Below are 20,866 nucleotides of genomic sequence, written 5' to 3'. Positions count from 1 at the left end.
GCGGCTCACCTCAGTCCGGGAGAGGAGTTGCGCTGGGACCCGAACTCGCTGCGGCTCTGACAGGACCAGCAGTGCGAGAGGGGCAGCACTACCCCCGAGCAGAGAGCAGGGGGCGGGGGATACGCATGCGCCTGGCCCGCCCCCTGGCCCCTGCCCGGCAGCTCCTCTCCCCTCGCTCGCCCCCCGCCCGGAGTGAGCGGGCGAGCGCAGGTCTTGCCCTGCCGGCTGGTGCCGCCAAGGGAGTCTGATCGGGGTGCGCTGCCCAGGCCAGACCTGCGCGTGTGCCCTCTGCGTGTGCCCTCTGCGTGGGGCTGTGCCTCGCCCTTACCTTGCCCCGATTGGGGCTGCGGTTTGGGGGTTTTAGTGTATTTGGGATGTCGGATTGGATTTTGACCTGAGGGGCTAGGCTTTGGGAAGTGTTTTGGAAGGGCCTCTCTCTGAGGCCACGGAGCCTGCGCTGCGGCAAGCAGGCTTTTTTGGTAGCTTGGGAGAGGGTGGTCTGTTCCTGGAGGGAAAGAGGCGCCAGAGAGCATCATGTCCATGCCTGGAGGGAAAGAGTGGCAGAGGAGTGGTTATTCTGTCAGGGCATACGGTCTGGTATGAGGCAGACATGTGCCAAGGCTAAATTCCCCAGACTCCCTTGCAGCTATCACAGTCACAGTTCTGACCAATGAGATAGAAGCAGGGGTTGCTGGAGGGGGAATCCAGAATGTTGCTTAAAGGAAGGACTGAGCTAGCCACAGCTCCCTTCCCCTTCCCCATTCCCCTTCTTCTTGCCTGGGTGGGGCTCTGGTGATCATTTTGGGGCCATAATATGGCCTTGAAAAGTCCAGACAACCTCAGCCTTGGACTCGAGTTGCCAAATTCTCACGTGGGAGGAATAAAACCTCCAAACTGTCCTCCATTTCCCAGCCCTTGGTCCACAGCAGGTATTCCTTCCCCCAAGAAGCTACTACCCATGATTACAAAATTTAAGTATGTTAAACCTGGACACGCCCCTCATCCAAATCAGAAAAAGACAGGTGGGGAGACTGAGGCCTGACCGTGAGGCTCCTATTTCTAAGGCACTTGTTTCCTCAGGATTCTACCATTTAATGTATAGTGGAGCCAGTCACGCTGTGAGCAGGGGGTTGACCTGACAAACACCTATGTCCTGTTGGCCAGGAGTGTGGGGTTCTCCTCCTACTCATGATTAAAAGGCTTTCTCCAGGCCTGGGCAGTGTGGCTCAGTTGGTTGAACATGGTCCTGTGCACTGAAAGGTTGCGGGTTCAATTCCTGGTCAGGGCATGTGACTGGGTTGTGTGCTTGATACCCCACAGGGGGCATGCAGGAGGAATCTGATCGATGTTTCTCTCCCTCCCTTTCTTGTTCTCTAAAAATCAATGAAAACAGTCAATAAAAACGGCTTCCGCCAGGTTTTGTAACAGCTTGTACTTTATTACATATGCAACCCCACTATACCTGCCCCTTGCTTCCCACTCCCTCCAGAGTATCATCTTCTTGATATCAGCCCCCTCTGAGGCAACTAAGCTATCCCGTTCTCTCCGGGGCAGAACAGATGGGAGCCCCTAGAGCAGTCGGTGGGCAGGGGGAGAGCTACAATTAACCATCACAGTCCTCTTAACAGGTATTTAAACTTCAATCAGCACCCTTGGGGGGTTGGAAAGGGGTTTCAGGAGGATGGATGAAGCTGCCCCTCGTCCAAGGTACAAGTTGGAACGAACTAACGCTGGTCTATCTTGGGCCTCGGAAGGCGGAGCAGAGGAGCACGTTGGGAGTTAGTGTGAGTGGGGCATGTCCTCCCCGAACTTGTTCTGGTGGGCGACGTTCTTCACCTCTAGGAGAGTCTGAGGAGGAGGCAAGAGAGGGTGGGAAGACAGACTGAGGACCCCCTCTACCTCAGCCAGGAGGCTGCCCCCACTCCAGCCCTTAACCACCCTGTCTCCTGGACCAGCCCACATGCAGAAGGGGTGTGTGTGGCGGGAGTGAGTGTGTACACATTACAGGCTCCTGCCTGGGGCTCACCTGGTGGTGAACATAGGCCTGACATGGGTAACACCAGGTAGACAGGTCAGTGTAGCTGAGGACCAGTGGGTGGCCTGAGCTTTCGTAGTGCCGGACCATGTGGGCGTTGATGTAACGGCTGCAGTAGACCTGAGGGAGGGAGGGAAGGTTGGGCAGGGATCAGCACCCACCTGTGGTTTGTTCCTGGGCCAACCTCAGCCCCATCCCCGTTCTCTGCTGCATACCTCGTAGCAAGACAGACACACCCAGTTCTCCTGAGGTGCTCCACAGTCCTGACAAGGTTGGGTCACATCCAAGCCTGCCTCAGGAATGGGGCGTACTGCCACCAAATGGGGACACCAGGACAGTGGTGTCACAGCGTAAAACGTGGCCTGGGGGGGAGGGAACATGGCACAGGTGGGTAAAACGGAGTAAGCTAGGGTCTCATCTCCCCATTAGATGTCCCTGCGTCACATGCTCCTACTGGAGGCACACCCGGGGAAAAGGAAGCCACAGTTCTGTCCACTCCCTGAGCTCACCTGGTCAATGTTCCCAAAGGCCTGCAATGGCACCGAGTCATCTATGTCTCGACCTCCAGCTGCCTCTGGTAGCCCCTCCTCTTCTGGGGTCTCAGACTCTGGGGCCTCCTGGATACACAGAGGCAAGAGATGTATCTGGGTCCTGATTCTTGCCCCCTTCTTTCCCCTACCTGCGTGTGCCGGTGGGCCTTACCTGAGCCTTGTCGTCTAGTTCCAAGGTCCTGAGATTCCCGATCAGCGTACTGAGGGAGATCTGGGAGGTGGCTCCTGGCACAGGTGAGGTAGGAGGAGTCTGGTTGTCAGTGCTTGAGGCTTGAGGGGTTTGGATCAGCTTGGCTCCTCCCACAGCCTCCTCTGTGGTGGTCTGGCCCAGCGTGGCTCCCCCCGCGGCTGCCTCTGAGGTAGTCTGGTTCTGTGTGGCTGCCTCGGAGGTGGTATGGTCCAGCATAGCTCCCCCCGAGGCTGCCTGTGAGGGTTGGTCCTGAGTGAGCTCCACAACAGGTGGAGTGGACTCTTGCGCAGATGCTGCTGCTGTGGCCTTCCCCAGGCTTTCATCCAGAATGTTCTCTTCTAGCTTCTTAGCTGGCCCAGGATTGGCTGCTTGGGGTGCCTCCTTGGTGACCGGCTTAGAACTGAAGGGTTCTTCCTTGTCTTCCATCTCTGAAACCACGGGAAGGACATCCTTGAGTATGGTGCTATCCCCTCTCCTGCCTCTAATCCCTGCCCTCCCGAGACCCTCACTGTCCCCAATTCCCCATGCCCACTCACTCGTGGTCCGCAAGCTGCGCCAGTATCTGCGATGGACTAGGATGGTATCAGTGATTGATTCCAGGGCCCCTAACAGTGGGGGCCGAGACAGGGTCAGCACGGGTGGCGGGTCCCCAAGGAGGGTGCGGGTACAGCAAGCCATGGACTCGGAGATGGAGGCCAGGTTATAGCCACCCTTTTGCAGGAGAAAGAGAGTAGAAGGTATGATGGAGTGTCCTCAGGGAATTTGGGAGGCAAGATGTCCTGCTTCCCAATCCCGCCTCAGGGCCCTGCAAGCCTAGAAGGTGGCAACTGGGACAAGTGAAGAGAACCCACGTTTGTCAGATGGCAGTACCCACTGTGAGAGGTTGTTGTTGAGGGGGATAAACTGTGATGTGAAGTGCAAGATAATAACAACCACCACAACAACAACGCTGATAGTAATATCAGTAATAGCTGCTGTTCATTACGTACTTGCTGCATGCTAGGCCCTACTCTAAGGATCTTATGCTATTAACTCAGTCCTCAAACCACGCATGCTCAATCTGTGGAGGAATGTGTCTTCACGGTCCAGGAACCCACAGACGCCCCTGCCCCAAACCTAGCACAGGAACAGCTGGTCTTTCTCCCCACATGAACCCCTGTCCTGACCTGGTATGGGACCCCCTTTTCTCACACTCTATAGGAAACCAGTCTCTGCTGCTATTACAGATAAAGAAACTGAGGCTCAGAGTGGTTAGATGACTTGTCTGAGGTCCTAACAGCTGAGAAGAGGCAGCGCTGGGCTCAGAACCTATGCTGTCTGCTGAGAGTCCATGTTCTTAACCATCACTCTGCAGTGCCACAGGCAGCCTGGGCACACTGAATTTTTACTAGCCGATCAATCAATCTCTCTGCGACTTAGTGAAAACAAACATAAAATTGCTAGTGTATTAATAGTGCATAACCATCAAAAGCTGTAGCACTTCTACAGTGCTTACCGTATGCTAGGTACTCTTCCAAGATTAGTCAGCCCCATCTTACAGATGAGGAGACTGAGGCCCAGGGCATGGGAACACGGAATCATTTACAAAAAGTCACTGAATTTAAACTGGATAGAGATAGTTCAAGTAGTGGTGAAAAGGACAGGCTCTGGGGTCAGGCTGCTTCGATTCAAGCCCTGGCTCTGCCACTATTAAACGCGTGGCTTCTGACTAGTCACTATATCTCTCCGTGCCTCAGTTTCCCTGATCTTGAGAGGAAAATGACGAGGTCAGTGGACCTCACCTCAGAAGGCTGCTTTGCCAATGAATTAACAATGCCTGTAAAGTGTCAGAAGAGTGTCTTGCACATAGTAAGCACTCAATGGAAGTGGTTAATGCTGGTGTAATTATTAATGTCCAGGATGTGCCAACAATGGCAGGTGTGGACACTCAAAGGGGATTTTAGGAAATCGCCCCCAGTGTTGCAGCCAGCTGGCAGCAAGGGCAGGACTGCAAGTCTTCCCAACCACCCCCGGAGTGGAAAGAGGGACCGAGGAAGTTACCTCTAGGATTAGGATGACCCGGCCACTGGCAAGGCCCATCAGCAGGTGAGTGAGGTGGGCATAGCCCTCAGGTGACAGATGGCAGCCCCCCAGCGGGTCTCCCCATGCCGCATCAAAGCCAGCTGAGACCAGCACCAGTTCTGGGTTAAACTGAGATAGGGAGAAGAGAAATGCATGGACGTAAGAGGAGGCAGGCTTGGGTATATATTCAGTGAGGTAGATCCAGAGGCACTGAGACATGGGAGTTAGAGGCTGGGAAACAAGAGATCAGAGCCCTGAAACCAGGGAGGAAAGACATAGAGACACACGACAGAGAGACATGGAGAAGATGGACAGTTAAGGACACATCAGACACAGATTTAGAGACACAGAACACTTGGAATGGGCAGATGGGGACTAGAGGCAGAGTCCTGAGACGTGAAAATTCAGCCATCAAGAAATGGTGACATGAAACACAGAGAGACAGAGATATGTCCTCACACACATGCCCAAGGGTGAGAGAAAGAGATAGAGACTCCTCTCCCTGGGTCAAACATGTGATACATGTGCAGAAGTTACAAGGTTTTATATATATGGTGCCAAAGACAAGTGCACACGTACTTCCATCACAGAAAATGACAATCAAATGCCACACACAGAAGATGGTCACCTTTGGATGGGACTGTACGTCCTAATAGTCATGTACATACAGTTTCTCATAGAGGGGACAGTAATCCAGCCACCCCTGCACAGACACAACCGTACATGTGCCATCACTACATGGTAACAAGTCACAGACACACACACACACACAGTTGGTCACTTACACACATAGTCACACACACAGAAGGTAGTCACAGCCACTGCGCATCATACACATGCACATATCTGAACATGTGCATCTGCACAGAGGTCAGAGATGACGCATGTATCAGCCTTCTGAGTTAGCCACACACACAGTCTGCCACAGACAGACACAGTTTACACATGGAAAAGGTGGTTACCTACAGCCACTCATGCAGAACCAGGCAAATCTGATACAGGCCACCTCCAGTCATAGACAGACACAAATAGCCAGAAAGATGACTGTCGCACACAGCCTTCCATGTGCAGAAAGTCACAAACCGGCTGTCACAGAAAGAGCACGCATGACACAGAAGTGGTAGAAACAGCCGCTTGTGCAGTATCTCACATGTACTCAAACCCCTCCCCAGTTTGCACATGCAATTCTACAGAGACAGCAGTCACTTGGGGCCACCGTCACATACAGACAGCCACTGGTGATGGTGTACACACAGGACACACAGCTGGGAACACAAAGACCATCCCACACACCAGGAAGTCCCTCACAGTTGCACGCAGAGAAGGCAGTCACATATGCAAAGGCCATCACAGCCCCTCCCCCTCCCCCTTGCTGTTTGTCCCACAGGATCAGTCACCCGGAAGTCAGACACATGTGCACGCACTGCTGTCCACACAGCCGGGTCACATCCATCCTGAAGCGTACCTCATAGGCAATGGGCAGCACCAGACGATGCCAGGCAGCCAGGTACTCAGAGTCCCCCATGCGAGGCCCATTCCAGGCCACGTTGACGGTGAAGCCTGTGCCTGCGGCCCGGCCCACCTGGTTGGGGGCGCCCTCATCCCCCATGGGAAAGAAGGTGCCATAATCATAGCGGTGCAGGGAAATGTAGAGCACACTGCCAGAAACAGGGTGGGGAGGGGTCCATGCCTGGTTAGCAGCCTGGCACCCCTGAAGCATGGCGCACCCACCTCCCTGGCCGCACCTACCCCCAGGCCCAGCCCCTCACCTGGGGTCCTCCTCAAATATGTGCTGAGTTCCATTGCCGTGATGCACATCCCAGTCTACAATCAGGATCCTGAGGACCGAGAGCTTGTCAGTTACCCAGGACACGGGCCCCCTGGGAGAAGGCAGGGCCAGACCCGGGGACCTGTCTGCAGGGGCATACATTGTGGGTGGCCAGATCCTGAGTCCCTAGGGAAAGTGTTGGGGGCAAGCCTGCGGTTCCTATCGAAGTAAGGATGGCAGCCGAGGCTGGGTCCCGAACAAGTTCTCAGGCCAGACCCAGGCCCTCTGTGGGTTGGCATGGGGCTTGGACCCTGGGTTCTGCCAGGACAGTCGTCAGGGGCCGGAAATCTGGGAAGGGACCCAGATCCTGGTTCATACCACCTGGATACCACAATGTTGGGGTCTTCTCCAAGGAAGCACTGAGAGGCCAGACCCTTGGCTATCTCTGGGTAAGTCCTGGGGGCTGAATAGGGGACCTGCTGAGTCAGCACTGAGCTGGGGGGTGGTGGCGGGGAGTCCTCACCGCAGTGGATGCCCACTGATGGCCTGGGCATGGCGAGCGGCCACAGCCACAGAGTTGAAAAAGCAGAAACCGCAAGCAGCATCCTGCTCTGCGTGGTGACCCGGAGGGCGCACCAGGGCAACGCCATTCAAAACCTGGGGGGAGGAGCAGGGAGCCAAGGTCAAACCACTGTCCTCACTGCTTCCCTTCTCCGTGTCCCCTTGCTTGTTCTCTCCCCTCCCTCCCACTACCAGCTGCCGGGGGCCCGGTCCTGCAGCCACATCCCCCTGAGCAAGGCCTGGGGTGAGCAGGGCTCTCCTCCTCACCCCCCTTTCCTCACAGTGGCCTCTCACCCTCCCCCAGGACCGCGTCTCCCAGCCAGAGCCCCATCCCAAAGCAGCCATACCTCTCCTGCCAGCACAGCCTCCACAAGGCAGCATGTGGCACCAGTGGCCAACTGGGCACTGGCAAAGGTGCTGGGGCAGATGTAGATGGAGTCAAAGCTGGCACTCTCACGGTACAGCTCCCGGGTTCTCATTTTCTCTGTGGCCCGTAGACGAGCCACATACTCAGCACTGGAGGCACAGAGCAGGCATCAGGAATGGCCACGTGGCTCGGCCCCCTCCAAGGCCCCTCTTGCGACCCCCAGCAGCAACTCATACCCAGGCTCCAGCTCCCAGGTGGCATGTGTGCACCGAGGCCCCATCCCACCCCCAGGCACGAGAGTCTGACCTATGGCAGGTGAGCAGCTCGGCGTCTGTGGCAGGACGTGCGGGCAGCATGAGACAGCGCCCCGCAATGCCCAGCTCCTCCAGACGGCACATGATCCGGGAGACACGCTGGGGCACCTCGGGGTGTTGGCTGGGAGGTGGGGACAGAGGCAGGGCTCAATGCTTGAGGGGGGGAAACCCCTGCCCACTTACACTCAGCCCAGTGCTCCAGTCGCTTACTTGTCCCACATGTTGTAGTGATCCATCATCCGCTGGTCATAGACCAGCCCGGTGCGAGTCTGAAACATTGGCCACATTGGTATTGGGAGCGCAGGGGGCGGCCATGTTCCCTCCTCTTCCTCCTCCTCGTTGTCTCCATCCTCGTTATCCTCGTCCACGGAGTCACCTGCAAGGGGAGATGACGCTCACCCTACTCCCCCGCCCTGGGTCATGTAATACTCAGTAACTCAGTTTACTCAAACGTGAAAGGGGGGGGGGCCTGAAACCAGGACCCAGTGAGAGAGAGGGACTGACCCTCTCCCACCAAGGCAGCCGGAAAGTCAGAGTAGGTTCTAGAAGACCGTCTTACCCCACGGCTCATTCCATCCCTGACCCCCCCCCCCATTAAACCTGCTCCCTGCCTCCTACCTGATCTCACAAGGATCTCCCAGAAGGGCGCCAGGGCTTTCAGAGCGCAGGACAGGGATGCCTGGGCACTGGAGGGCAGGGGAAGGGAAAGAGTGACCAGATAGCCCCAAGGTGGGCAGTGAGGGCCCCATTTTCTCCCTCTACCATCTGAGCTTACCTCCGGCAGGGGGCCCCGGGGTACTCGAGCATGGGGCAGGGGTCACCCAGAAGGGTGTGCAGTGAGGCGCTGACTCCCTCAGCCAGGGAGCGGAGATTGTAGCCACCCTGGGAGAATAGGGTGAGCAGGTTAGGGAAGAGCCAGATGTTACCAGAGAAGAGTAGTAGTAACATGACTACTAGGGCGCTGACTACATGTTGAGCAACAAAGAATTTAGAAGGTGACTTCCTTTCATTCACTAAACAGTGCTTTGACATGACTACTACTATTATCACACAAGTCCAGTGACTTAGGCGAGGCTGTCCAGTGAGGAAGCGGAAATGCTGGGATAGGAACTCATGCTGGACTTTGCAAGCTTTGTTATTATGTCCTCTAGGATTTACGGGCTCCGAGACGGAAGTGAGTCACTCACCTCCAGAGACAGAATCAGCCTGCCTCCTGCCAGACCCATGAGCAGATGGGTGAGCTGGGCAAACCCAGCGGGAGTGACGGCCATTTCACCCTGGGAAGACATGGAGAGTCAGTCTGGCTCCAAGCAGCCCCCTCTGCCTACCTGCCATTCCAGAGAGCCCGCCTTACCTTGGGGTCCCCTTGGAGGGCATCAAATCCAGCGGCCACCAGGACCAGCTGGGGCTGGAACTGAGGGGGGAAAGGACTACATGAGGCCACCTGTCCTCATGGCCCACCCCTCACTGTCACCCTGCACCAAATCATCCCAGACCCCCGGACCTCAAGGGCGACCGGCAGCAGGATTTGCAGGAAAGCAGCGATGTAGTCGGCATCTCGCATCCCAACCTGCAGGCAGAGGCACACGGTGGTGAGATGGGACACACTGCCCTCTGTCTTGAACCACTGAAGGGCAGGGGTGAGCTTCACTCTGGGGGCAACAGGTGGGCAGACACTGACCTGGTTCCAAGGCACATTGATGGTATATCCCTGGCCGTGGCCAAAACCGGTGGTGGACCAGTTAGAGGCCTTCAGGTGGGGCCAGAAGCGACCCTGCTCATAGCGATGGATGGAAAAATAGAGCACACTGGGGGCAGAGAAAAAGAGATCGGGGGATTGAGGAGTCAATGCACCAGGCACTCCCAAAATACAGCTACCACAGCTGTTCAACCACTCATTCATTTTCTCATTATTTTCCCTATTAAATCTTTAATTCAAAGTCATTCATTTTTTCATGTTTACCTATTTCATCACTCATTCATTTCATCTCTTACTGGAACGCCTCCCTCGGCAAACACTGCTGCCCCCTCAGTGCCCAACCAGGTCTTTTTCAGAGATCCTGAGAATGAGTGGATCTATCTTAGCCCCTGAGAGCTCCTTACCCCGTGGGGACACTAGGTCATGCCCGCCCACCCACCTGTCCCTGTGTCCAAGGTGGTAACAGTAGGACAAACCCTGTGACTGTGGAGGCCCATATGGGGCTTTGCATTGGTGGGAGCCAGCTGAGGCTGCCCAGGGCATCAGGCCAGGCTCGGGAGCTTGGTTTCTCCTAAATAAAGTGGGAGACTGGGAGGTTGGAGGTAGGAGCTGTTCTGTGTGTGCAACTGGAGTGGGGGTGCTGGCTAGGGCTCTATGAGGCCAGTGAGGGGACAATTCCCTCTGCACAATACCTTACGGCCACCTCTAGTACTTCTTTTATTGTGTAGGTGAGAAGCAGAGCACTCAGAGCAGTGAGGGGGATTGCCACACAGAACAGATATTGAAAAGACACAATGGTCCCTCCAGCGGGCCGTGGGAGGGCTTAATCCTGATTGAGGCAATCCAAATGAATAATCTCCTATCCATCCATCCATCCATCGGTTCATCGCTCCCTGCCTTGTTCCAGGAAGGATTTAAGGCAGCTTTCTTCCCTTTTTAGGGAAATGCATGACAGTCCCATTTTAATGAATGCTAACAATGTAGTCATACAGTTTAATAAAATTGACAAAAAAAGATTTATGAAATTCAGAAAAATGTATTAGGATTAGGGAAATTTATATGAAAGCTCTGGTATTGATTAGGTGGGGAAAGGATTGAGTTTTATTTTATTTTTACTCTGATAGGTAAATACCAGTTCTAACCTTTTTTTTTTTTTTTTTTTTTTTACTAAGTTAGCCATTAAAGGGAGAGGAATACCCCACAGGACATAAAGATTATTATCAGGGGGAGAAAATAATGAAAGAAAGATTTGAAGAAAGGCAACCCCTCAAGAGAGCCACCAGAATTAAGAGAACTAACACTCAGTAAACTAAGCGTATAAAGTTTTAAAATAAGTTTGACTGGCCCTGGCCGGGTAGCTGGGTTGTTTAGAGCATCATCCTGATATGCCAAGGTTGCGGGTTCGATCCCCAGTTAGTGCACATATAAGAATCAACTAATGAATGCATATGTAAGTGGAATAACAGATCAATATTTCTCTCTCCCTTCCTGTCTCTAAAAGTCAATAAGTAAAAAGAATCAACCAATGAATGCATAAATAAGTGGAACAACAAATCAATGTCTCTCTTTCCCTCCCCACTCCTCTCTCTCTCCAAATAATTATAAATAAATTAAAATTAAAATAAATAAAGAAAATAAGTCTCCTTTCCAGTGAAGGAATGATGAACTGATAGCACAGGTTTACCTCCCCACTCTGCTACGACCCCAGTCAAAAGACATTAAAGGAATGTTAAACAAGTATCCACCCAGAAAGGCAGAATGGGAGAAAGGATTCAGACAATGAGAGACTTCAACAAATCCCTGCAAAGTACTTTGAGGCTCCGGGGGCCCACGGGGTGACCTGGGGTTTCCCTTCTGGAGAAATCAAGCACAGTTCCAGGTCACTGCACACAAAATCAGTCCTGAATAACCAGCTCTCCCAATGGCCCATTCACTAAGTTTACTTCTTTCTTTTAACTACTTTGCTTTAATTTTCCTTGTCCTCATAATGGTCTTTTAAGGACTGTCCAACTTGTCCCCACCCCAAAATCCTGCTGTTGGAGTTAAGAGACAGAGAGATGGGGAGAAGGGAGACAGAAGGGCATGGATAAATTCTTTCATTTGTACAAACCAGATTACTCAGAAAGAAATGAAAATCACACTGACATCAGACGTCTGTCAGCCACACCGAATGCTAGAAAATAATAAAGCAATGTCTACAGAACAGCCAATCTAGATTAGATAATGGCCATGGGAGCTCAGGATCTACGGGAAGAAGTGGATTCTACACAGTCTGTTCGACAGAAGACTAGATAACCAAAAATTACTCAGTAGTGTCTCCTACTGAGGACTAGTTCAATCACTTTCTGCTAGAAGGGTAAGCTGCTGCTCTTTCTGGAGGAAAATCTGGCAGCAGATCCCAGACTTTAAAGCATGCCAACCCTCTGACCCAGTAACCCATGACAGGAAATTCATCCTATAGATATACTCAGAGAGTGTAAAATTAAATATTTACCATACTATTCACTGTAGAATTGTAATAGCAAAACCTGGGAAGCATCGTGTATGCCCCAGAGTTAAGTGACCAGAGGTACAGCCATACCATGGCACACTGTACAGCCCTTACAAAGAAGGAGTTCTTTTTAGAAGTATTAACATGGAGCAGTGTCTACCACAAGCTGTTAAATGCGAAAAGCAAATGGCCACAGACCATGTAGAGCAAGCATGTCAAACTCACAGCCCACAGGCTGCATGCAGCCCACAATGAATATTTTTGCGGCCCAGACAATATAACAGCATGTAAATGTTTTAATAAAAGTTTTGTAACTTATTTAAAATATCCTGTTATAAAATATCCTGTTATACAGAATTATTAATAACCAACTATAATGTTCGATAATGACTGGTTACTATAATCGTGTTGCATTCTTTTCCCTTTTCTCTCCACTAATTTCTCTCCACTAATACTAACAAGCGAATTATTTTAGCAGCCAGTTGCCACATCATTAGTCTTGTACTGACTTGTGTGGTGTGCACAACAGGAAATATTTTGCTTTCGGAGAACAAGAAAAATAGTTTTATTTGCATTACGCTTCTTAATTTGTGCAGTTATTCAGTGTCTGGTAAGTTAATGTTCAAGAAAAAATATTACTTTTTATTAAAATTTTCTATTTTATGCTAATGATGACTCATTTATTTCAGCCCTTTGTATTCAGCATGTCTCTACAGAAATAAACCTGTTTCTATGAAAATTGGAGCTTTTGTTTTGTAAACTTAAACCTTGTTTATTTGGCCTCTGTCAGCCTTTGAATCTGACACGCTTGATGTAGATTACCTCATTAGGCAGTGTATTAATAATAATGATAATGAATATTTATATATCTATGTGAAAAATTCCATAAGGATATAACATAAACTATCAACAATTATTTTTGAGGTGATAGGAATTATAGGAGAGTCAATGCTATAGACAGTTCTGCATAATTTTTTATAAATTCTTAAAATTGATTTTAGAGAGACAAAGGAAGAGATAGAGAAATTTCAATGTGAGAAATATCAATTGGCTGCCTCCTGCATGCACCCTGACCAGGGGTATGTGCCCTGACCAGGAATCAAACCCATGCCCCTTTGGTGCATGGAATGATGCTCCAACCAACTGAGCCACACCAGCCAGGGCTTCTTTAATTTTTTAAAAATTATATTTTATTGGTTTTAGAGAGAGAGGAAGGGAGAGAGATAGAGATTGAAACATCGACCAGCTGCTTCTTGCAACCCAGGCATGTGCCCTGACTGGGGATCGAACTAGTGACCTCTTGGTTCATGGGTCAATGCTAAACCACTCAGTCACACCAGCTGGGCTCATTTAATGTTTTAAATAAATAAAATGATGTAGTAATTTGAGGTTCACTCCAGCTTCAGGGTAAATTGGTAAGCAAGATCTCTAAATGTTTGTGGAAGCAAATCTCATCTCTTCCCATTCTTCTCTGTGTGAACTGTAAGCCTCAGTTCACCCATCTGTAAAATGGGGAACTCAACAGTCCCTGCCTCAGTGAAATTAAGAGTTCAGATACGCAGAGAGCAGCACAGAACCTGGTCCCAGGGCAGGCCCAATGTAACGTGAATGCCTCCCCTTCCCTCCTGGCCCCTTCTGGTTGGGCCCCTAAGGGTGGGGGGTGGCTGGGAATCTAGCATCTGAGGTGGCAGGTGGGGGCATACCTGGGGTCCTGGTCAAAGGTAAACTGTGTTCCTTGACCATGGTGCACATCCCAATCCACGATGAGGACCCTGTGAGCGGAAGAGAAGGGGGCGCTGTGTAAGATCGTCCAGGTGCACCTGGGGAAATGCCCCCACCAGGCTACCCCACCTGTTCCACCCCCATCACCGTTGCCCTGCTATTTGCTGCTGACCTCTGAATGCCATGCTTCTGCTGAGCATAGCGAGCAGCCACGGCCACGTGGTTGAACATGCAGTATCCATCCATAAGACTGTGCTGGGCGTGGTGTCCGGGAGGCCTAGGCAGGACAGGGAAAGCCACAGATTGGGGACTCCTCTGCAGAGGAACGGACTCTCCCTCGCTCTCTAATCCCGTTAGACCACCAACTCCCCCTCCCCCCGCAAGTGCTGATGCCTGCCAATCTGCCAGGAACCGAGTAACTGGGACCCTTAGACTCTCACCCCCAGTTTACTGCTCTCTCTTTGAAGGAAACTTGATAATGTTCCTTAAAATTATCAGTGTATACACCCTCACACCCAGTCATTTTGCTCTGGGGACTTAGCCCACAGCCTATATAGCAAAAAGGATAAAATCACATGCTTATAAATGGACAACAATATTTGTGCAGCATTTTTTGGAAAGCGTAAAATGATTGGGGAGAAATAAAACGTCCAACAGCAGGGAGCTGGTTAACTTGGTGTGGCACAGTGGTGTTCTACATGGGTCTAGGCTGCACAGTGAGAGAGTAGCTTTCTGAAATGGCTAAGTGGAAAATGCCTGGGATGGAAGGGAGCATCTTGAATGCTGGAGCCCGCCCCTAAAATAGGGAGGAAGGAGAAAGGCTCCATCTTCTGCCTTTCATCAGTTCTTAGGGTGCCAACAATGATAAGATGCACTGTGATTTTTACATGCCAACAACAAAGCAGAAACTGCTGCCAACTGAATTCTAAGATGCCACTGTTTACAAGATGCATCTGAATTTCAAGATGTTACCAATATGACAAATATGCATCTCAGAATCAACGAAATATGGTATTTACTCCGTGAGAACGCAGACTATTTCTGGGGCACACATGAGTTCCTGGTTACAGTGACTACCTCGAGGAGAGGAAGCATGTGTCTGGGGGACGGGGTGGGAGGGAGACTTTTTCTTGTACGCCCATTTGCATTTTAAGCACGCAAATACCCTACCCATTACAAATATACTACCCATTGTCCATACATTTTACAATGGACGGAAGAAATTTTTTTTTTTTTTATCGTAAAAACCCAAATGCTGACAGGTCCTACCTGACAATAGCCATGCCATTCCTGATTTCAGCCCCCAGGACCGCATCCACCAGCCTGAGGACGGAGCCTGAGGCCAGGCAGGCACAGGTGTATGAGTTCTGGAGAGACAGTGGGGAGCCAGAGAGGGAGTGAGGGAGAGGTCAGCCCTGTCCACGCAGCTGCTTCCCCTGGGGTGGGGGTGGGGAGTAGGGATGGGCATCCCCAGGATGGCTACCGCCCTCTGCCCTCACAGTGCTCATCCCTACCGGATGCAGATAAACTGAGTCGTAGGTGTCTGCGAGGCCTCGCAGTTCTCCCTCATTCATGTATTGGGTTGTCTCCATCAGATCTATGTATTCCAGGCTGGGGATACAGACAGGGAAGATGAGATTCAAGGTTCTGCCTCCCTCCTTGGCCCTGAGCTGGGGCCCTGCTTCCTCCCCAGATAAGCCCTTTATGCACCAGACCCCTGGACAAGCCAGACTTCCTCAATTAAAAGCTGTTGTTTACATACCAGATTGTAATGAGAACAATAGCTCATCAGGCTGCTGATATGTCAGGCACCATTCTAAGCACGCAACATATGTCAAACCCTCCTGAGGAACTTGCATTCACTAGTCCCCCAGTTACTGGCGATGACAATGAGATTCAGAGAAGTTCAGCAACTTGCCCAAAGCCACACAGCCCAGGAGCTTCCTTCCCAAAGCATCCGGTCTGCCCTGGTGGGCCCAGGGTAGCCTCCTCCCCGTCCCTACAAGGTAACCAGAATTCACCTGTGAACCAACATCAGCTCTTCCTTTTCCGCAAACCGGGCCTGAGGAGACACAAGAAACAAAGGGCTAAGGTGCGGGCCAAAACCAGATCCTGCCAGCTCCTGCCCTCCACCCAATGCGCTGGCCAGGGAACTCACCTGAAAGGACACACAGCGGTCCAGGAGGCCCTCCTGGATCAGCTGCTCCTTGATGGCATGGAGCCGCTCAGGGCATTCAGGGAAGCTGGGTGGACAGAGATAAGTCACGTGAACACACAGACATATACAGGGACACTGGTGAACAACACAGCTGGTCCTGCCTTCTTCTCCATCCAACACTGCACACCAGAAGCTTCGAAGTTACCCCTGATACCTGTTGGCTTGGTTCTCACAACATATCCAGAGCCTGCCCCTCTCCGCATTACCCCACTGCTGCTCCCATCATCTCCCACCTGGGCTACTCCAGTCAGCTCCTCATTGGCCTTCCCACTTCTGCCCTCACTCCCCCAACAATCCTTTCTTCCCACAGGAGCCAGACGCTGGGGAAAATCCAAATCAGATCATGTCCCACCTAAACTCAACATTTTTTTTTTATAGCAATACCAAAGGTAAATATTTATTCTCAGAACTTTCTCACGGCTCCCATCTCATCAGCTAGCTTTCCCCCGCTGCCTAGACACTGCTCCCACATTATCTTCATGGCTCCCTCCCTCACCTCCTTCAGATACCAGTGAGGCATTCCTTGACCATCCTTTCCCAAACTGAAGAGGTCCCCCGTTGTTCCTTCTGCTCCTCTCCCTCCTGCTTCAGTGCTTCTGCGCATCACAGAACTTTTGTTTCTAACACACTGTATCATTTACTTTGTCTTACTATCTGCTTTCTCCTTCAAAACTATAATCTCCACCAACACTAGAGTTTCTTTGTTTTGTCTTCTGCCATGTCCCTGAAGTCCTTTGCCACTCTGAGTCTTCCATTGGGATAGGGGAGATAGATACCGAAGTGGTAAAGCATAGTAAGTAGAATGAGCAAACAATGGCACGAGCTAGGAAGATCTCAAAGATCAAGTGTAAGAGCGGGGGAGGGGAGTATCCAGGCACAGTCCTCTCTGAGAGTCTCCTTGAGATGTGAATGTTAACTGGAAGAAGAGAAGGCAGAAACGAATCTCTGGAGAAGGGATTGGCCAAGGCGAAGACCTGGAATTGAGGGAATGTCTGGCATGCTGGAAGAGCAGCAAGGGGCCCAGGGTGAGTGAAGTGAAGTGAAACAAATGAGGAAGAGGACTGGCCGATGGAGTCACCAAGGTGACGTGGAGCCAGGTCACGTGGAACCTAAGAGGCCAAAATGAAGAATTTGAACTTTACCTGGGAGATAATCATCTATCCTTGAAAGATTTTAAGAAAGAGAACATCACATATCTATCAACAAGTGAATCTAAATCAATTGAATTAAAAATCTGAAGAACAGAATAAACTGGTGAATATAATAGAACCAGGGGCATAGAATGGGAGGGGATTGATAATTCTCAGGGGGAAAGGGGTGTCTGTGGTGGGGGGTACGGGAAGAGACTGGACAAAAATCATATATCTATGGATGAGGACGGGGGTGGGGGGGTAAGGGCAGAGGGTGGAGTGGGGACCAGATGGAGGGGAGCTATGGGAGGGGGACAATTGTAATAATCTGAACAATAAAGACTTTTTAAAAAAGAAAAAAGAAAGAGAACATCATCTCGCACATATTTTTTTTAGGCTGCTGTATGGAAAACAGACAGCACGGATGAGAGTGGAAACAGGAAACAAGTGAGGGGCCCCTGCCAGTTTAGGTGAGTGATGATGGTGGTGGCAGAGAGAAGTCAGATACGGAATACATTTTACACTCAGACACAAAAGAATTTGTTGATGGATTACATGTGTGAGCAAATGGAAGGTGGAATTCTTCTGTTTCAGCACACATGTCTCTTTTTCAAGGATACTTTCTGGGAACCCTGGATGCTAGTCTGAAATCCTTACTAAACACTTTTGAAGCCCATAGTCCTAAGTCCTCCCGTATTAAACACTTCATTCTGCTGCTGGCTGGTTAAGGATCTGCTCTCCCACTCACCTACCAGCGCCTTGAGAAGGGACCCTGTCTGTCTTGTCCAACACATTTGTATCCCCGACTCCTGGCACACAGCAGGCACTTAATACATGTTTGCTGGCTAAATGAAAAGAACCCCTTCAAACCTGCGCCCCACCTCCCTCAGTCATCTGCTGCCAGTCTCTAGGCTACTGCAAGAAAGGATCTATTCTTGCTAATGGCTCGAAGTGTGCATATTTGTGTGGTTTGGGGACAGCTGGAGGAGTCAAGTCTTACCTGTCATCCCAAAGGCAGTGGAAGTCATTTAGCTGCTCATCAAACACCACGCCAGTACCAGAGTGTGTCTTGGCCTCAAGGGTCAGATCCTGCGGGGAAAAAATGGGAGACACTGATCCACTTAGGGTCTGAGGCAGAGGTAACATCCCGTAATGCCCAAGATGGAGAACCTCAGGGTTTTGATGGTCACAGAAGGCTGAATTATGGCCAGGCCTCTCTTACCAGTCCTTGCATCCCCTCGATTAGGTCTTGCTCTGATGCTTGGCTGAGCTTCTTCATTCTGCCTTTCTTCTTCACCTCTGCCAGCCTGGGGCTGGGGCGGAGTCCAGTACCCTTCTTAACACCTGGCTTCTGCCAAACAGAGAGAAAGGTCAGAATCCACTGCACGGCCCACTGCTCCCCTTCCCCCTCATCAGGACGGGTCTGGGGCCTCACCGAGATGATGCTGGCCTCCTGGGGGGGCGTCTGGGGGCTGTGTATGCTCCTTCGCTGCCTACCGGTGGTGGAATCCTGGCCGGTGGAGGTCATGGTCGGGGAGATTTCACCCCTGACGCGGTTCTAGGGGGTGCGGTGGAGGTGACTGAAGGGACTAGGGTATGCTGAGGACCCTACACCCCAGCCTCTCCCCAGGCCCCGCCCCTTATGCTATCCTATCCCACTGCCTTCCAAAACTCACTCTCTCTCTCTCTCTCTCTCTCTCTCTCTCTCTCAGGGCTCTCTCCCTCCACTGGGATGTCTAGTCCACCTGGCCCCGCCCATTCCGCTAGACTCCACCCCTTTAACACTATTCTTTCTTTCAAAGTTTCGCCCTTTCAAAAAGCAATGAACCCCCCTAGATTCAGTCCATTCGAGGGCCCGATCTTTCCAACAAATCACGCCCCTTCCGCTCTACCAAACCATCCCCAGATTCTTTCCTTCCTCTCAGCCTCGCGCGGACCCCATCTCCCCACAGACTTGCCTTTTCCACCCAATCCCCCCGGAAAATCACCCACCCTTTCAGGCAGCCAGCCCCGGCGCGGCCCCCGGCTCCCGGCCCCCCTCCACCCGGCACGAACCACCTAACCTCACCCCTTCCCCTTCGCCCGGCACCTTCCACTAGGCCAGATTCCGTCCCTTAACGTTTCAACCCGCACCGCTCGTCGGGGAACGGCCCCTTTCCCCCACCAAACCCCACCCCCCGCCCAGACCCTACCCCCGACGTTTTCCCAAACCCCCTCAGGCCAGATTCCAGCCACCGCCCGCCAACCCCCGCCCCCTCCGTCAGCGCCGACCAATCCCTTCAGCTCCGCACGGAGGCCCCGCGCGGCCTCTCCTCAAACCCCGCCCAGGACCGGCGCCGCCCTCCTCCCCGCCACCTGGGACGGGCTGCCGGGGCCCAGGCCCGCGCCTCCATTGGGCCCGGCCTCTCTACTCACCGCCCCGATCCCGCCCACACCCTCAGGGCCGCGCTCCCTGCGAGCTCCTCCTCCCTCGAGCTCGCCAACGGCCGGCGGCGACGTCATCATCGCGCGACGCGGGGCCGCGCCTGCGCATGCGCGGAGCGCGCGCGCCCGCGGTTCCACACGACGCCGCGGCGCCCGCCCGCCCCTCCCCCACCCGCCGCCGCCTTTGTCCCCGCCGCCCCGGCCGCCGGCCTTCCGTCCGCGTCCAGTCACCTCAGGAGCCCTCCGGACCCACGACCCCTGTGCCTTGAGGTGACCCAAGAGAGCAGACGGGCTAGCGAACGAGGGAGTTAGGCGAAGGCGGCGCCTCTGCCGCTCGCGGCTTTCCCGCGCTGCGCGCGCTGATGACGTAGTGGCGCGGGCGGGCCGGGGGCCCTGAGGAAACTGGAAGGTGGCTGGTGGCCGTCAGGTGGGAGTGGTGATGATGCTCAATGTGGTGAAGATTTTTCTTTTTAAAAAAATATACCTTTATTGGTTTCAGGGAGGAAGGGAGAGCGAGAGACAGAAACATCACTGATGAGAGAGAATCACGGATCAGCTGCCTCCCGCACCCCCCCCCCCCCAATTGGGGATGTGCTCTGACCCGGATGCTCAGCCACTGAAACCACACCTGTGGGGCACGTGGTGAGGACTTTCGGAATCCATGTTCACATCCCCGAAAGGAATCACTCACGTGACTGTGTCTTTCCACAATGCCAGGCTTATTAGGGTGGCTGCCCCCATAAGGAAGCCAATAGATTAAGGTGCCTAGACGTCCCGCTTTTGGCGGGACAGTCCCGATTTTCAACAATTTGTCCCGCGGCGTTTTAGAAAGGCCCCGATTTTTGGAAAGAATCTTGTTAAAAATCGGGACTGTCCCGCCAAAAGCGGGACGTCCGGTCACCTTACAATAGATACACACGCAGGTGACTCACAGAAAGGGGGAGCTTCAGCCACAGAGCGGCAGAGCACGCCCCACGAAGCCCAGTCACCCGTGGCCTCCAGGGTTGGAGAGTCGCACGCTGGTCCCAACCAGGCGTCTCCAGGGGCTGGGGGATCCCAGGTCCCATCGGGCTCCGAGCTGACACGGGGTACAGCCAAGCTGACCCGTGGCATGGCCCAGGCTCTGAGTTTTTATAGCCCGCGATGGGCGGGGTCCCGCTCCTATCGGGGTCCAGATGGGGTCCTTATCAGAGAGTTCACACTTTCCGTTTGGCATGCCGTCCCGAGGGCATTCCGTTAGCTCATTGCCTCCGTCTTGGGCATCTCGCCCCTTGCCATAACTGTCATGGCTGACAGAGACGCCCTGTGGGACTGTCAGACATTGTCCAGAAAGCC

The 20,866-nt window shown here is 52.5% G+C and overlaps 1 protein-coding gene across 4 annotated transcripts; it reads right to left on the bottom strand.

The window, feature by feature from the left end:
* Nucleotides 1–1,417: 1,417 nt before the first annotated feature.
* HDAC6 (histone deacetylase 6) lies at nucleotides 1,418–19,885 on the bottom strand. 4 transcript variants are annotated; one of them, XM_084870940.1, is made up of 29 exons: nucleotides 19,763–19,885; nucleotides 18,543–18,665; nucleotides 18,330–18,458; nucleotides 18,108–18,196; nucleotides 15,918–16,002; nucleotides 15,781–15,821; nucleotides 15,274–15,370; nucleotides 15,029–15,126; nucleotides 13,932–14,036; nucleotides 13,741–13,809; nucleotides 9,529–9,655; nucleotides 9,352–9,417; nucleotides 9,202–9,261; nucleotides 9,035–9,124; nucleotides 8,623–8,729; nucleotides 8,466–8,533; nucleotides 8,058–8,223; nucleotides 7,840–7,968; nucleotides 7,514–7,682; nucleotides 7,129–7,262; nucleotides 6,607–6,675; nucleotides 6,303–6,495; nucleotides 4,817–4,966; nucleotides 3,313–3,487; nucleotides 2,738–3,204; nucleotides 2,545–2,652; nucleotides 2,251–2,397; nucleotides 2,027–2,155; nucleotides 1,418–1,848 (listed from the first exon to the last, which is right to left on the bottom strand). In XM_084870940.1, the coding sequence occupies exons 2-29, from the start codon at nucleotides 18,633–18,635 to the stop codon at nucleotides 1,780–1,782; spliced, it is 3,429 nt and encodes a 1,142-aa protein (XP_084727066.1). In that variant the 5' UTR covers nucleotides 18,636–18,665; nucleotides 19,763–19,885; the 3' UTR covers nucleotides 1,418–1,779. The 4 variants fall into 4 exon arrangements, with proteins under 4 accessions (XP_084727066.1, XP_084727065.1, XP_084727067.1 ...); XM_084870939.1 differs by lacking the exon at nucleotides 19,763–19,885 and adding an exon at nucleotides 19,176–19,272; XM_084870941.1 differs by lacking the exon at nucleotides 19,763–19,885 and adding an exon at nucleotides 19,197–19,269.
* Nucleotides 19,886–20,866: the final 981 nt, after the last annotated feature.

This window comes from Pipistrellus hanaki (assembly GCF_964339955.1).
Source record: "Pipistrellus hanaki genome assembly, chromosome: X".
Taxonomy (NCBI): Eukaryota; Metazoa; Chordata; class Mammalia; order Chiroptera; family Vespertilionidae; genus Pipistrellus; species Pipistrellus hanaki.
The sequence above is the reverse complement of the archived record's forward strand: the minus strand, read 5'-3'. Positions and strand labels throughout refer to the sequence as shown.

Excerpts from the sequence above, each read along its gene's own strand:
- HDAC6 (XM_084870940.1), bottom strand. The coding sequence starts at position 18,635 with ATGACCTCCACCGGCCAGGATTCCACCACCGGTAGGCAGCGAAGGAGC. Across the intron at positions 8,534-8,622 it reads CCCGGGGCCCCCTGCCGGAG|TGCCCAGGCATCCCTGTCCT; the intron begins GTAAGCTCAGAT and ends CCTGCCCTCCAG. Across the intron at positions 6,676-7,128 it reads ATCAGTGGGCATCCACTGCG|GATCCTGATTGTAGACTGGG; the intron begins GTGAGGACTCCC and ends CTCGGTCCTCAG.